The sequence below is a fragment of the Momordica charantia genome (genome assembly GCF_013281855.1).
Source record: "Momordica charantia cultivar OHB3-1 chromosome 3 unlocalized genomic scaffold, Mcharantia_2.0 BLBB01000003.1, whole genome shotgun sequence".
Taxonomy (NCBI): domain Eukaryota; kingdom Viridiplantae; phylum Streptophyta; class Magnoliopsida; order Cucurbitales; family Cucurbitaceae; genus Momordica; species Momordica charantia.
In genome coordinates, this window is record NW_028275161.1 from 23,838,973 (window position 1) to 23,853,699 (window position 14,727).

The 14,727-nt window shown below is 37.5% G+C and overlaps 3 protein-coding genes across 6 annotated transcripts; all 3 read left to right on the forward strand.

Moving 5' to 3' along the window:
- Window positions 1–809: 809 nt before the first annotated feature.
- Window positions 810–5,566, forward strand: LOC111008691 (NAD(P)-linked oxidoreductase superfamily protein). The gene is made up of 8 exons (XM_022281452.2): window positions 810–1,109; window positions 1,360–1,455; window positions 1,555–1,638; window positions 1,716–1,876; window positions 3,412–3,529; window positions 3,773–3,908; window positions 4,485–4,663; window positions 5,205–5,566. The coding sequence occupies exons 1-8, from the start codon at window positions 918–920 to the stop codon at window positions 5,439–5,441; spliced, it is 1,203 nt and encodes a 400-aa protein (XP_022137144.1). The 5' UTR covers window positions 810–917; the 3' UTR covers window positions 5,442–5,566.
- Window positions 5,567–6,916: 1,350 nt separating this feature from the next.
- LOC111008690 (glutamate decarboxylase) lies at window positions 6,917–9,591 on the forward strand. The gene is made up of 6 exons (XM_022281451.2): window positions 6,917–7,108; window positions 7,207–7,411; window positions 7,509–7,709; window positions 8,030–8,498; window positions 8,695–8,747; window positions 9,007–9,591. The coding sequence occupies exons 1-6, from the start codon at window positions 7,026–7,028 to the stop codon at window positions 9,490–9,492; spliced, it is 1,497 nt and encodes a 498-aa protein (XP_022137143.1). The 5' UTR covers window positions 6,917–7,025; the 3' UTR covers window positions 9,493–9,591.
- Window positions 9,592–10,203: 612 nt separating this feature from the next.
- Window positions 10,204–14,637, forward strand: DPB2 (DNA polymerase epsilon subunit B2). 4 transcript variants are annotated; one of them, XM_022282020.2, is made up of 13 exons: window positions 10,204–10,585; window positions 10,705–10,882; window positions 11,114–11,267; window positions 11,363–11,494; window positions 11,591–11,668; window positions 12,498–12,602; window positions 12,758–12,838; window positions 12,920–13,050; window positions 13,127–13,230; window positions 13,320–13,419; window positions 13,715–13,845; window positions 13,941–14,051; window positions 14,262–14,402. In XM_022282020.2, the coding sequence occupies exons 1-12, from the start codon at window positions 10,420–10,422 to the stop codon at window positions 14,015–14,017; spliced, it is 1,437 nt and encodes a 478-aa protein (XP_022137712.1). In that variant the 5' UTR covers window positions 10,204–10,419; the 3' UTR covers window positions 14,018–14,051; window positions 14,262–14,402. The 4 variants fall into 4 exon arrangements, with proteins under 4 accessions (XP_022137712.1, XP_022137714.1, XP_022137710.1 ...); XM_022282022.2 differs by having other exon boundaries at window positions 13,715–13,812; XM_022282018.2 differs by having other exon boundaries at window positions 10,207–10,585; window positions 13,715–13,829; window positions 14,262–14,637.
- The last annotated feature ends 90 nt before the right edge of the window (window positions 14,638–14,727 follow it).

The window sequence follows — 14,727 nt, forward strand, 5'->3', positions numbered from 1 at the left end:
TTCTAATCTAATTACCCTAATTATAATAATGAAACTAACTATATATATTTTTAATATAAGGTGGGGATTCGAACCCATGATCTCTTGATAAGAAACATGTGTCAATTACCATTGAATTAAATTCATGTTAGTATGACCTAACTACTCTAACTAAATTTAAAAGAAAATAATTGTAATAGTCAACTGTAGAAAAAAATTAAAGAAAATACTTGAATAGTTAAGGAGCAACTTTGTACCGTTATTAAACTAAGAGTGAGAGATGCAAAAACATAGAGTTTTTTTTTTTTTTTTAAATAATGAGTTGGTAGTAAGGATAAGATTTAGTCATCACCGTTAATGAGTCAAATATTTTTCAAAATTAAAATGAGTAATTATTATAGATATTTTTTTAATACAATATATAGAGGTAGGGATTGAATTTATAACTTATTGGTTGGAGATATATGTCAATTGCCATTTTTGTTGTTGATACAACCAACTGCAGTCCCATTGGTGCTCCCGGTTTGATATATGCATGGGAGTGTTGAATAAATCTTACTTTTGAGGGTCCCATATTCGTATAGTCAATAGTGTAGCGTTCTTTTTTTATTTTTGAGTACACGTGTATTGTAGCGTTTATGTGTTTTTTTTTATCATAAACTTGAGAGAAATTTGGAACTGTGATCCGATTGGATTTCGAGGACAATATAATGGGCCTGGGGTGAATGAGGCCCACATAGTTGTCTTAGGCTGAAGCCCGAACAATCTGAATGCCAAATTGCCAGATGACGTAAGAGCCCATCCCAATTGACGTGGCAGTGGCGGGTGCAGTTGCGGCTGCGGGGTGGGTGGAACCGGGAGCACCCTCCGATGATAAGACTGAAGAGGCAAAGAGAAAGGCCTAGAGAACGGGGGTCCCTCGCCTTAGCCAAATAGCCATGGCGTTCTCTACAACGGCTAACAACTGCTCTGTAGTTTCTTCTTTTCTTTCTAGTAACTCTTCGACAAGGCATAAGAGAGTAAGAAACATTAGCATTTGTGCCAAGCAAAGCACGAGTAGTTCGTTGCAGTTGCAGTACAGAAAACTCGGGGACTCTGACCTTCAAGTTTCTGAAGTTACGCTTGGAACGGTAAACATTTTGTTCCAATGCGCTTTTCGTTTCTTGTCTAGTTATTAAGTATAGAAAGTAAGTTTTTATGCTGGAGCACTAAGCGAAGTCGGCAAATTTCTTTTCATATCTGAATGTTTACAAGCTTCATGGAGACATCTATACTAATTTGAGACTATCTAAAATTCTGGATGGATTGTTCGATGCTGTATTTATGAAATGAATCTATTCATCGGCGAGGATGATCATATTGTTTAATGTGTACTTGAAGATGACTTTTGGGCAACAAAACACCGAGAAAGAAGCCCACGAACAATTGAGTTATGCTTATGAACATGGGATTAATATTATAGATACTGCAGAGGCAGTAAGTTTTCTCACGACTCTCCTGAATCTTTCCAAATTCAATTCATTATTTAACGGAAGACCTCTGTGATTTGAGATTAGCAACGTTTTCATTTGGCAGTATCCAGTTCCAATGAAACAAGAGACGCAGGGAAGAACAGACATCTACATTGGTAACTGGCTCAAGTCAAAGCCCAGAGATAAGGTATGTGAAAGATGGATAACTATGCCACCTTAATTTACATTTCTATCACTGAAAGAGTGGAGCTAGTTATCCCGTAGATTATTTTGGCCACAAAAGTCTGCGGTTACTCAGAGCGGTCATCTTATCTGCGCGAAAATGCCAAAGTTTTACGGGTTGATCGTTATAATATTAGAGAAAGTGTAGAGAAAAGTCTCAAGCGGCTGAACACTGACTACATAGACTTACTGCAAATTCATTGGTGAGTTTATAGATTTTTATTTATGAATTTTTTAGCTTAGTTGAATGCGGCTAATGACCATGCATGTTTTCTATGAGTTTTGGAAGTTCCGGAATCTTGTCTTTGGATTTCCAACAAAGGAAAGCCCCCTTTTCTTAATGAGAGTTCCGTGCTGCTCGCCACTCCCCGAGGCCAAGGACAGGGTCGAACAGCCATTCCAGGATTTGCAGTTCGATACATTTCCATTATGTTACCTATGATTAAAGCATGTCCAAATAACATCATTTTCCCAACATTAATTTTACCGTTTATTCTTGGGTCTCTCTCTTTCACGTGGTTCCACTGAAAGTTATGAGAACCTTGGATTTGTTACGGAGGGAAACTTGTAAGATTACTACAATCTGACGTATCTTTTAGATCTGAACAATCAACCTAGTCCAATTTGCCATTGAAACCAAATTTTATGTTTGAAAGGAAATGAAACTGTTGACTTTTTTGGAAACTCATTAAATTGACTGGCTGAAGCATGGCAGCATGACTGTTTTTAACCGAAACTGATGCCTTCTCAATGAAAAAGCAAGGGCTACGGGGTAGGGCATTCTCTGATTTTGGGGGAATCAGGTGAAGTTTAGATTTTTATGTTCCAATTGACCAAAAACTAAAACTAAATCCTCAGTTGTTGTTTCAATTCTCATCCTTGTAATTTCCGCCCACCTTTCAAGTAATCAAATGGCCATATAGATTAGTAGTTTTCGTGAATGCCCGACAACTTTTAAATTTTAGCATAAACAAGTACTTTTAAAGTGCATGGTATAATTCAATGTAACAAGTCTTTTGATTGCCTTAAGGTTATAGGTGACTAAGATGTGTATATTTTTTTGGAGTCGTCCGAATATTCTTCAGGTTTTTACATACTTTAGAGATGTCGTGGATTCCTCATCAGGAGTATAGAGCTATGATGGATTTAGGATTACCTCCCAAATCCCCTTTTTTGCAAGAAATAGATGCTTTGATGGCAGGCCAATTTCTTATAGATTCTTTATATTTTCTAACTTGAGAGGAATATGAGGGTCTTTTAGGATGTAGAGGGTTCATGAGAGGAGGTTTGGAGCATTGCTCACTCTGATGCCTCGTCATTATGGGTTTCCATGAATAGGATTTTTGTTATTTTCTCTTATTCTTCTTAACCATAGATCATCGGAATAATTTTTTTTCTAATCTTAGCTCCTTTGGCATTGGCACTTAATGCAGGTATTTTTGGACGACACTTCTCTTTTGTACTTTCATCTGTCTCAATGAATGTGGATTTTGTTTTTTAATTAAAAAAAGAGAGAGAAGGAAAAAACATAAAGAGACGACTAAGTGGCATAGCCTCAGTGAAGCTAATTAAATATCTGATAAATCTCTTGTACTTTAAATCCCTACTTGCTGTGATACAATATCTGATAGTCTTATTAACTTGTCTTTCTCTCTTTTAATCTCATATGAATACTTGCAACTTGTGGTGCATTAATTTCCCCTTGCTGTATCTCAGCATATGTTTGGTTGCATTTCAGGCCAGACCGCTATGTGGCCTTATTTGGTGATTTTTCTTACGATCCTTCAAAATGGAGGGCAAGTGTGCCATTTACAGAGCAACTGAGGGCATTTCAGGAACTTATTGAAGAAGGAAAGGTGGTTCCTATTTGATTAATTGAAGAATTACATCGTTCAAACTGCATGTAATTTACTCGCTGTGGAATGCGCTTTTGATTTGTTTGAGATACAGTCTCATGGCTAGTGAAATAAAAACCTTTGGTTGATTGAGGATTTACGAATATGTAAAACTGCAAATAGATTAACATTTACTACAATGTTTTGGTTGTTTATTGTTCTTTTGCTTCACTTTAGTTGATATGTGTTTCTGAATTTATTCAGATACGCTACATTGGTGTTTCAAATGAAACTTCATATGGAGTGATGGAATTTGTTCACGCAGCAAAAATTGAAGGATTGCCAAAGATCGTTAGTATCCAAAATAATTACAGTCTTATAAACAGATGCCGCTTTGAAGGTGAATTATCTTTTGATACATTTTTCTCAGTTATATTAGTTGAGAGTTTTAGAGAATCCTTGATCTTTTTAACACCTAATGCTGGCTTATCTTGTTAATCTGTTTTTACTGGAAATAGTAGAGAACATCCTTTAGATTTCTATATCTTTCACATTCTAGCAAAAATGTAATTGTCATCGGATACCGCCACTGTACCAACTTAGTGCTCTACTCAAGGTCTTGAAAGTTGGGAAATATGCTATCATCATCAATATTGGATAAATTCCCATTCCTAATCAGCTTTTTAGTCCTAGTCCATTCATAATCGGCTTTTAAGGATCTTGGAGACAAAATAATATGCAGATGCCGCCATATAAACTATCGATCTTGTGCAGTGTAATATGATCGACTGGGCTTCGTTGGTTCAGCATATGTTCATGCATACGATGTTTTAGATTCAACATATATATGCTAATAAGAAATTAAAATGCATTAAATAATGAGTCTAGGATTTATAACTGCAACCATGAACAATTGATTTTTGGTTCTTATATTAGCTCATTTGTAATAGAAATATCATCCACTTGTTGCTTGCAGTCGATCTTGCTGAGGTTTGTCATCCAAATAACTACAATATTGGCTTGCTTGGTTATTCTCCGTTGGGTGGTGGAACTCTGAGCGGCAAATACTTGGATGCCAATTCTCAAGGTGGAGGAAAAGGAAGGCTGAGCCTCTTCCCAGGCTACATGGGTAGATACAACAAATCTATTGCTAAGGTTCGTTCCTCGCTCCTGTCCTGTGGACATGCACTACCGTGGACAGATGATTAGACAATAGAATTGAGTGGTCACTTCAAATGTTTGGAACGTGCTGATGTCTTTTACTTTTGAGTTCACGTATGCCATTTGCTTGACAGAATATGAACTTATTTTACCCAATCAACCTTAATGTTGAATACAGTTTATGAAAGCTTTCCGATATGAAGCTTTCTCTTCCATTCTCGGAACGCCCACCACCACCACCACCAAAAAGAAGGGAAGAGAGAGAGATAGAGAGAAAAAACCAAACCCCTTAGTAGGACAATTTCCATTCTTATTGTGTAAATCGTATGGTTAGATCTGTAGTCCTTGATTTATTGCCAGTAATCTGAACACTCTATTTTGGCATCTACACGTGTTTTATGTATGTCTGTTCGCATGTATAATTTCTGTTGCTGCTTTGATAGTGCAAACCATGCTATTACCAGAAAAGGTTACTCCTAGAAAATAAAATTGAAACTATATATCAGATGTTGGGCTAACGTTTTGTTTATTTCAGGAAGCAACAGCTCATTATGTACAGTTAGCCAAAAAGTACGGCCTAACTCCAGTACAGCTTGCGCTTGGGTTTGCTCGAGACCGTCCATTTATGACGAGTTCAATAATAGGTGCAACGTCCATGGACCAACTCAGAGAAGACCTTAATGCTTTCACGATGACCGAGCGGCCATTGCCGGCAGAACTCATGGCAGACATAGAAGCTATTTTCCAGAGATACAAAGATCCAGCTATCTAGGAGTAGGACTACCCTCGGTGTTCTTGGGACTGCGTTTCGTTTTGTGCGCACGTGAAAAGGTCAATTAGCGAAAGATTGTACATTCGTTATGCATGACATTTAATATCAAAATTATTTTTGGTTCATTCAAATTAGTTTGGGGCCATTTCATTTCTGCCTCCTATCTATGATCCTGGACTTAATAGAAAGTGGTTATCATTAAATGGTGTTGACACTGCGATTTGATTCCGGTTGCATCACTGGTGGTGCCTGCTCGATTCATGTTACAGTGCTTAAATGAAATTGTTCTTACTTTTAGACGGGCGTAGTATAATCTACATTATAATCATGAATTAGAGAATAAGGTAGGTAGAGACATAGCTGTGTAAGATATTTTTAGTTTCTCTTCTTAGATTTGAATCTCCGCCCCATTATTGTGATGTCATAAAATGCACGACACTCCATAGAAAAGTTAATTTGTTCATAAATCATTAGATAACATATGTACCATCATTTTTAGGTTGATAGTTCGAACTCTTAGATAAAGTGAAAGGAAAAAAAAAAGTTAGCTATAGAACATATATTAAGTATATTATTTTTTGTTTCAAAAGAACAGTCTCTTGTCAAAAGAAAAACTTGTGCCAAACAAAGACGAAATATCTAATTTATTTAACCCAAAAAAAAAAAATCAATCTCAAAGTCTTGCTTCGAAGACAAAATTCAGAATGACGATAGAACGGATGGGATATGTGGGGAAGCCGACGGAGACCGAGATTTATCATCTGTGGACTATGGGACACGACACCACCTTTCAATTTTCTTTTAATTTGAGCCCACCTCTCTGTTTTTCATTGCTTCCACTTGTCAGCGGATGTGGAGAACAGCCACTATTTCCTTTCATTTCACACATTTGAATAAATTAAGTATACTTTACTTTTCGATGAACAGTCTCGTCTCGTATTATCCAATTTCAAAGATGGTGGTGTCCATGGCGTGCCACAACATTTGTTTTCCAGTCGACATCTGTGATCACATTCATGTTATCATTATTCTAATAATAATATATGCGTTCATTTGATAAATCTCTTTTTCATTATTTTGCATTGTCATAAACTATATGATAAAATAGATAGATCATGTTGCTTTACTGTTGCAGATATACACCAATATTGATGTGATATTTGCTTCAAAATTCTGTGGATTATTATATTTAATTCAAGTTCGAAGTTGAACTTCTTTTCTGGGAGTTCTCAATCTTAGCTGAAACTAAAACGATTTGGAATGTCATTACTATTACAAAATTTATCAGGACTTACTTTTACGGTTGTAAGAAATAACGTGCGTTATGGCACGAAAAAGTAGTAGAAGTGTCATGAACACTGCTGTGGCTGTGCTTGGATATGAATCGTTAAAGCACCTTTGAAGATTAGGGACGGGGTGGGACCCGAATTGGACGTGTCGGTTGCTTGCTTTACGCGAGGATCTAGTTGTGTTTTACTTATTACTCGCCCAGTTCTTCCGTTGTGATTCATCATCTTCTTTGTGTCTCAGAATTTTAACTCCTCTCCTCTCTCTTTCCTTTCTAACTGCAAAATCCGGCCAACCATGGTTTTGACGACAGTTGCAGACTCGGGAGATTCTGTGAACTGCACTTTTGGTTCCAGATATCTCCGCTCTCCTCCTCCCAAGTAAGTTCTTTTTTCTTTGGTTCTGACCACGAAATCAAATAAAGCTCGAAACTTTCTTGAATCGTGTTGAAAATGATCAAGTGGGTGATGTGTTGTAGGTTCAAACTGGGGGAGAAATCTATACCCAAGGATGCAGCGTACCAGATCATACACGATGAGTTGATGCTGGACGGGGCACCGAGGCTGAACTTGGCCTCTTTCGTTACCACGTGGATGGAGCCAGAGTGCGATCACCTTATTTCCGCTTCTCTGAACAAGAACTATGTTGACATGGACGAGTACCCAGTCACCACTGAGCTACAGGTTTACCATACTGTTACTGGATCCCCAATTTTGGTGTTCTCATTCAAATCACTATTCATGTCATTTCAGCTATTCAGGATCGTCTCTGTTTTTGCAGAATCGATGTGTGAATATGATAGCCCACCTGTTCCATGCCCCCGTCGGAGAAGAAGAAGCTGCAGTTGGTGTGGGGACTGTGGGATCATCAGAGGCTATAATGCTGGCCGGCCTTGCTTTTAAGAGGAAATGGCAGAACAAAAGAAAATCTCAAGGCAAACCCTATCATAACCCAAACATAGTCACTGGAGCTAATGTGCAGGTTACTTGCTTCTAATCTTTTTGCTTGTGGTGCAATGTATTTTTCTTCTTTGGTAAGAGACTTCTTTGGATCTTTTCCCCTTAATATGGGTAACAGTGAGGGGAATAAAGGGAATTTAAGATTAAGTCAAATTGAATTGGGAATAAAGGGAATTTAAGATTATGTACAGTTGAATTGTCTGCTGCTGGAAAAATGTTTATGCACTGAGATCTTGCGGAAGAAAACTTGATTAAATCGAAGGTGCTGATGGAGACGATTCCATTCTCTTGTATAACTGACAGATGCAGTCTTTTTTGTTTCCAAATGCGTGCCGTGTGTAGGTGTGCTGGGAGAAGTTTGCAAGGTACTTTGAGGTCGAGCTAAAGGAGGTGAAGCTTTCTGAAGGATTCTATGTCATGGATCCAGTGAAGGCTGTCGAACTCGTTGATGAAAATACCATCTGTGTTGCAGCAATTTTGGGTTCCACTCTGACTGGAGAGTTTGAGGATGTAAAACTCCTCAACGACCTCCTCTCTAAGAAGAATAAGGAAACAGGTTGGGACACCCCAATTCATGTGGATGCTGCCAGTGGAGGGTTTATAGCCCCGTTCCTTTATCCCGATCTCGAGTGGGATTTTCGGTTGCCTTTAGTGAAGAGCATTAATGTGAGTGGCCATAAGTATGGTCTTGTTTACCCTGGTGTAGGATGGGTTGTTTGGAGGAGTAAAGAGGATCTTCCAGAGGAGCTTGTGTTCCACATTAACTATCTTGGCTCCGATCAACCCACCTTCACTCTCAACTTCTCAAAAGGTAATACATATAATACCACTCGAGAAAGTTCTTAAATCAATTTTTACGGGTAGTTGAATATTGATATAGCCAGCATTTGTTCAATCATGGGGAGTTCAGATTGTTGACTTCAGAATCTCTTAAGATGTAGTAAACAATGTCAAGTTGTTTTCATCAACAATGCCTCCTTTATTCGTTTATGCTTACTTTTTTGCAGGTTCTAGTCAAATTATAGCTCAGTATTATCAATTTATACGGCTTGGGTTTGAGGTAAATCCGAAGTTAAAACTAACATTTATTTGTAAAGAAATTCATGCATGATTTACTATTAATATCAGAGCATTAGGATTGTTATGCATTGAAATAACAGCACTACTTGACACCAGTTAGTTATCCTTTGATTCGAACCTCGATGACCTCCTCATGTGTCTCAAATCAGAGAGAATTCCCCTTGTTTTTGAATTTGCTATTTCGTACCCCATTATGTTATATATGATGTGTGTTGTTTGTGAATTTGGTGGAAACAAAGGGCTACAAAAACGTGATGGAGAACTGCAGGGAGAACGCTCGAGTTCTGAGAGAGGGGATAGAGAAGATGGGAAGGTTTGAGGTCGTTTCTAAGGATATTGGGGTGCCCCTGGTAGCCTTCACTCTCAAAGACAGTAGCAAGCACACAGTGTTCGAGATATCAGAGAACCTGAGGAGGTTTGGATGGATCGTGCCAGCTTACACGATGCCCCCGAATGCTGAGCACATCGCCGTCCTGAGAGTGGTCATCAGGGAGGACTTCAGCCGTGGGTTGGCAGAGAGGCTGATCTCCGACGTCGAGAAAGTCCTCAAGGATGTGGACGCCCTGCCAGTTCGGGTGTCTGTGAAGGCAGCGGAAGTGAAGCCTGGTGTTGAAGATGGTGGGAGAATTACAAAGCATGTGAAGAAGAGTGAGCGGGAGATCGAGGAGGAGATAACTGCATATTGGAGGCGGCTTGTGGATGGCAAGAGGACTGGTGCCTGCTAACTCACCTCTGCTGTTCATTGTTTGTTTGTCTTTTTTCTTGTCAAGTGAGTGTTTGTGTGCTGATGATATGATAATATGAATAAATAAAGTTTGAAATCACATCCTACTCCTACGCCACCAATCTCTTCCTTCTTACCAATTAGGACATAATTGTTTCAACCTTTATGTCCTCTTCTGGAGATAAAACTTTTAAAATTTTGCTTTTGCTTTGTACTACCGTGTATTATGTGTATGACCATGTATTTTTCAACCAACGTATCATTTTCAGATGCATTAAAACAACTAACCGAGTAAGATAACATGTTTTGATTGAACTCTACATATTTTTCTCATACTATTTACTCTGCCTAAATTCTAATATGGTCAAATAACACGATCAAACAAATAGAGTACATTGCGTTATCAACATGTTTTTTAGTACAAAATTTATAAGGTAATATTACTCTATGGATATAGAATATAAATAATTTATAGAGTTAGATATTGTTAACCATAATCTAGTTCGATTAAAAAGTGAGTTAGAATTCCCCACACCGAACGAAGAGGGAAAAATTATTTTGATGTAGTCTTTAAAATGTGTTTTCTTAAATTTATATAATTCACAATGGTTATATTGTTGTAATACATTAAAAAAAAATTGGGTTCTTTAGTATATAATTATTTGTTCTCTTTTTCGTAGTTGAAATTTAACGAATAAACTCAGAAACTATTGTTTAAAATTATTAGGGTTTGAGATTAAACGGACGGCGCTAGATCCATACGCAATTTGCATCTTCACTTGAGTTGAAGGGGAGGCCTTTACCATTTCCCTCCAAGGCCAAGACTGCAGCTCATAAATTCCCTTTTCCCGCCAACCAAACCTCCATCTCCATCCTCATTCATTCCGATTCCGCACATTGCCGGACTCTAACGGAGCCGGGCTGAACAATGGATGCATCCACTATGAGGAGAAAGGTACAGAGGAAATCAAAAATCAGAGGTTACAGCCTCAAACTAGACGCTCTCGACGAAATTCTCTCCTTTGCCTCTCGCTTCCATGGCGAAGAAGACGCTGCTATCGATTTTATTCTCGACGAGCTCCACAGCGAATCCTGTACAACTATATGTCCTTTTTCTTTCGTACTGCAATTCTCATCACATTTTATGATATTCTTCTGAATTCACTTCATCTCGTTCTCATGGACGAATTCTTCATTTTTCCTGCCGTGGCAGTGCAATCTTCTATAATACACAAGGATGCGGTGCATCGGGCCGTCAGCGTTCTACTTGGAGCTGATGAAGTGGGAAAACAAAGTCCCGATACCATTACTAGTACATCCGCCCCTCGCATCATAGACGTTTTTGGTATCACCAGATTTCGTTATGATCCCATCAAGAAGATCTTCTACCAGTATGTTTCTTCTTCTTCTTCTCCCCCTCCCCCTTTATACTATCTGAGTAATTGGTGAACAATTGAAGAATGGAAACCACCTATTTGACTTTTGGGATAATTAGACGATATAAGAGGAGAAACTAATTGCGGAAAAGAGAGACATAGTAGAGTTCAACTGATAACATCTCTTCACCTTAAAACATTGCTCTTTCCTGCACTTGAAACTACATCATCTACTTTTGACTTTAGGCACACTGGAAGCCTTCCAATTCATGGGGATGCTTCAGCTAAAGCTGCTTTGTATCGAGATAGGTTTCTCTTGCTTTCCCAGAGGCTCTCCCGTGATCAACATTTCTCCAAACCCGCTTTCAACACTGGGATGTCTCATTTTGGAAGTTGTGAGGTACTCCGTCTCTTTTGACCCATGAACTATCCTTGCTTTCCTCTGAAATTGAACAAGAGCATTTACAGGAATTTCTTTTGTGATACGTTCCCCAGATTTCTTCTATTCAGTCTTTGGTGGGGCAAACGGGGAGGAGATGGGTCATGGGAGTGATATCTCAGATGGAGGATGGCCACTTTTACTTGGAGGACCTTACTGCGTCTGTGGAAATTAATTTATCTAATGCTATATCCTTTACAGATATCTTCTATAAATTGGAAAAATCCGATCTTGTTTGATCTTTGAAGATGACGTGCAATACAATTTTCATTAACAATCCGCACAAGATAACTACAGGTCTATTTACTGAGAACACAATTGTTGTAGCAGAAGGAGAGATGCTCGTGGAGGGAATTTTTCAGGTCTTTGTCACGCATTTCCTTTCAGTTCTGTATAAGTAACTGGTCGGAGATTTTCCCCAGTAGTCTATTAAGTGTCTCTACTGGTCGTCCAGTGTTTCTCTTACCAATATGTACTTTTTATGGTTTCTTTATGGTGTCTCACGGTTTCTTCTATTTTAAAATGCTTGAGTACTTAAAAATTGTTTCTGCACATCCTGTATAAATTCTTTTAAACAAAAGCTTTGCAATTAGGGTGCTTTTACAGCATAGGGGCCTTTTGTTCTTATAATGCAACTGAAAATATCCTGAGTTAAGTTCCTTCCGGGATCAAATCTTTTCAAAAAATTTTACATGCTTACGAGATAATATTATACAACACTATGAGATGGATTTTAGTTTTGTTTAGTTCAGGTCAGAGTTTTGCCTTGTTCAGTTATACTTCATGTAGTTCACAATTGACAAGTATCTAATGCCACCTGTTTAGATGTTTAGTTTCATATTTTGTTCGATATATAGAAGTTAAAGGTTAGGTTGAGAAATTAAATCTTTTCCTTTTTAAAACATTTTTGTTTCATTGGGCAAATTTTGCTCACCTTCTCTGAAGGTTGTCATTAAAGAACAAAACAGTTGTGGATGAAAAATGCAATTATTCTTTTATCCAAAGCAAATTTATTCTTCTCAAATTTGATTTTGCACTGCATTTCATTCTTGTGGTTTACTTTCCTATTTGATAGCAAGCACAAGGATGCCTGCTCAAACGTTTTTTAAGATATCCAGCACTTACTTCATAGAAATATTAAAAATATTGTTCTTTTTGTTATTAATGTACTTTTTATTTTGTTTTGTTCAGGTTATTACTTGTGGATTTCCTCCGTTAGAGGACAGGGATAAGTCTCTTAAAATGCTAGCAGGCCAGGACTTCTTTGGAGCTGGTGCTCTAACTAAAGAGGAGACCGTATCCCCCTTTTTTCTTGGTTATGAAAAGGATTTCTTAATATGGCATTAGAATGAAGGGCTGTTCACATTTTATTATATAGAATTTTGGCTATTAAAGAGGTATACACACGTAAACTAAATGCAATAAACTTGTTTCCCTTAATCATCAAATAGCTCAGGCTTGCAGATCTGGAAAAGAGAGCCATTAATGATATGTTTGTCATTCTCTCTGACATTTGGTTAGATAGTGAAGAGGTGATAAATAACCTCTTTAAATTTCATGTGTATTGTGTCTGTGAAGTGTGGTTAGCTTAACAGTATTTGTTTATCTTGTAGGCCATGAGAAAACTAGAGACCATTCTTGATGGGTTTGAGAATGTGGAAGTGGTTCCTTCCTTATTTGTTTTGATGGGGAATTTTTGTTCCCGTCCATGTAATCTTGCCTTTAATTCTTTCTCAAGTCTCAGGTAAGGATTATTTTTATTGCTTCCTGCATATCGGCGTTGGCTAATATTTACATGAGTTGAAAGCAATAATATTTAGAACGTGCAGATTACAGTTTGGTAAGCTGGGAAAAATGATAGCAGCTCATCCACGATTAATAGAGAATAGCAAGTTTCTTTTTATTCCTGGTCCAGATGATGCAGGTTCATGTTGTTATTTGTAAATGAGTTCGTCCCCTTTAGTTTAACTATGCATGAAACTTCTTAGTCGTTATTCCCCATTGAATATACAGGACCATCAACAGTTCTACCCAGGTGTGCTTTGCCAAAGTACTTAACTGAAGAGCTTCGGATGCACGTCCCAAATGCCATCTTCTCAAGTAATCCTTGCAGGTCAATACTTTGATTGCCGACTTGTAAACACCGTATGATCTTGCAGTAGTCTTAACTGTAGTATTATGCTCCATGAGGGATTTCACTTCTGCTGCTTACTTGATAAATGAATCTGTTTTATCCTTCGGGATAAGCAAATAGAACTGTGTTCAATAGATTTGAAGACTAGTATTAATGGTGTGGATATAATTATCCAGTTTTGGATTTTGACTTAATTAAAAAAAGTATTGTTTTCTTTGGTGAATAGTATGTCTTTTGCTCCATTGTGGTTGATAATTGTGATATTTGGATGTAGGATCAAGTTCTACACCCAGGAAATTGTATTTTTCCGACAGGACCTACTTTATAGAATGCGTCGTTCCTGTCTCATACCACCTTCTACAGAAGAAACAAGTGATCCTTTTGAACACGTGATTTTTCTTCTTTGTATATATCTGTTATTTTGTCATGTCCATTCTTTTGCATATGGATGTCTTAAAGTTTATACATGGAGGTTTTAAAGTTTCTTGATTCTTTTGCAGCTTATTGCTACCATAACTCATCAAAGTCATCTATGTCCTCTTCCTTTGGTCATTCAACCAATTATTTGGAATTATGACCACTGTCTTCATCTATATCCAACTCCTCATGTGGTATTTACCTATATCTCAGTGTAATGTTTTAATCGATCGACTTATCCATGTTAAGTTAGATACCTTTTCTTTCCTTATTTGGAGACAAATTAGAACAGTCATTGATTGTAGATGTGGATCATGGATAATGTTCTGCTGTGATTCAAATATTATTATATAAACTTTCATATTATTATATTAATCTTTTTTTTTTTTTTTTGGCTTGTGCAGATAGTTCTAGGGGATAGAAGTAAGCAACAAGCATTTAAGTACACGGGAATCACTTGCTTCAATCCTGGGTCCTTCTCAAATGACGGCACTTTTGTGGCATATCGTCCTTGCAATCAAGAAGTTGAGTTGTCTGCCTTGTAAATGATTACATTGAAAGAGAGATCTATTAGTATCATTCTTTATCTGGGGAGTTGCATTATGCAAATTGCGCTCACCAGAACTATTACCGGTGAGAATTTCATTTTATGTTGAGAAGGGTTTTATGATCTCTGTTGATGGCAGAATTTAATCAAAACTTTGCTGTAGAATCAGTAATCTTTAGATGTATTTTTGTAGATAAGAGTAAAATATTCTTATTTGTTTATAGATTTTAACATCGGATGGCGTATTGATAAATAACTGACGTAAAAGTTGACGGACATAATGGTTTTGCAGCATGGATGGTTTTGTAGTATCTTGCTAAAGT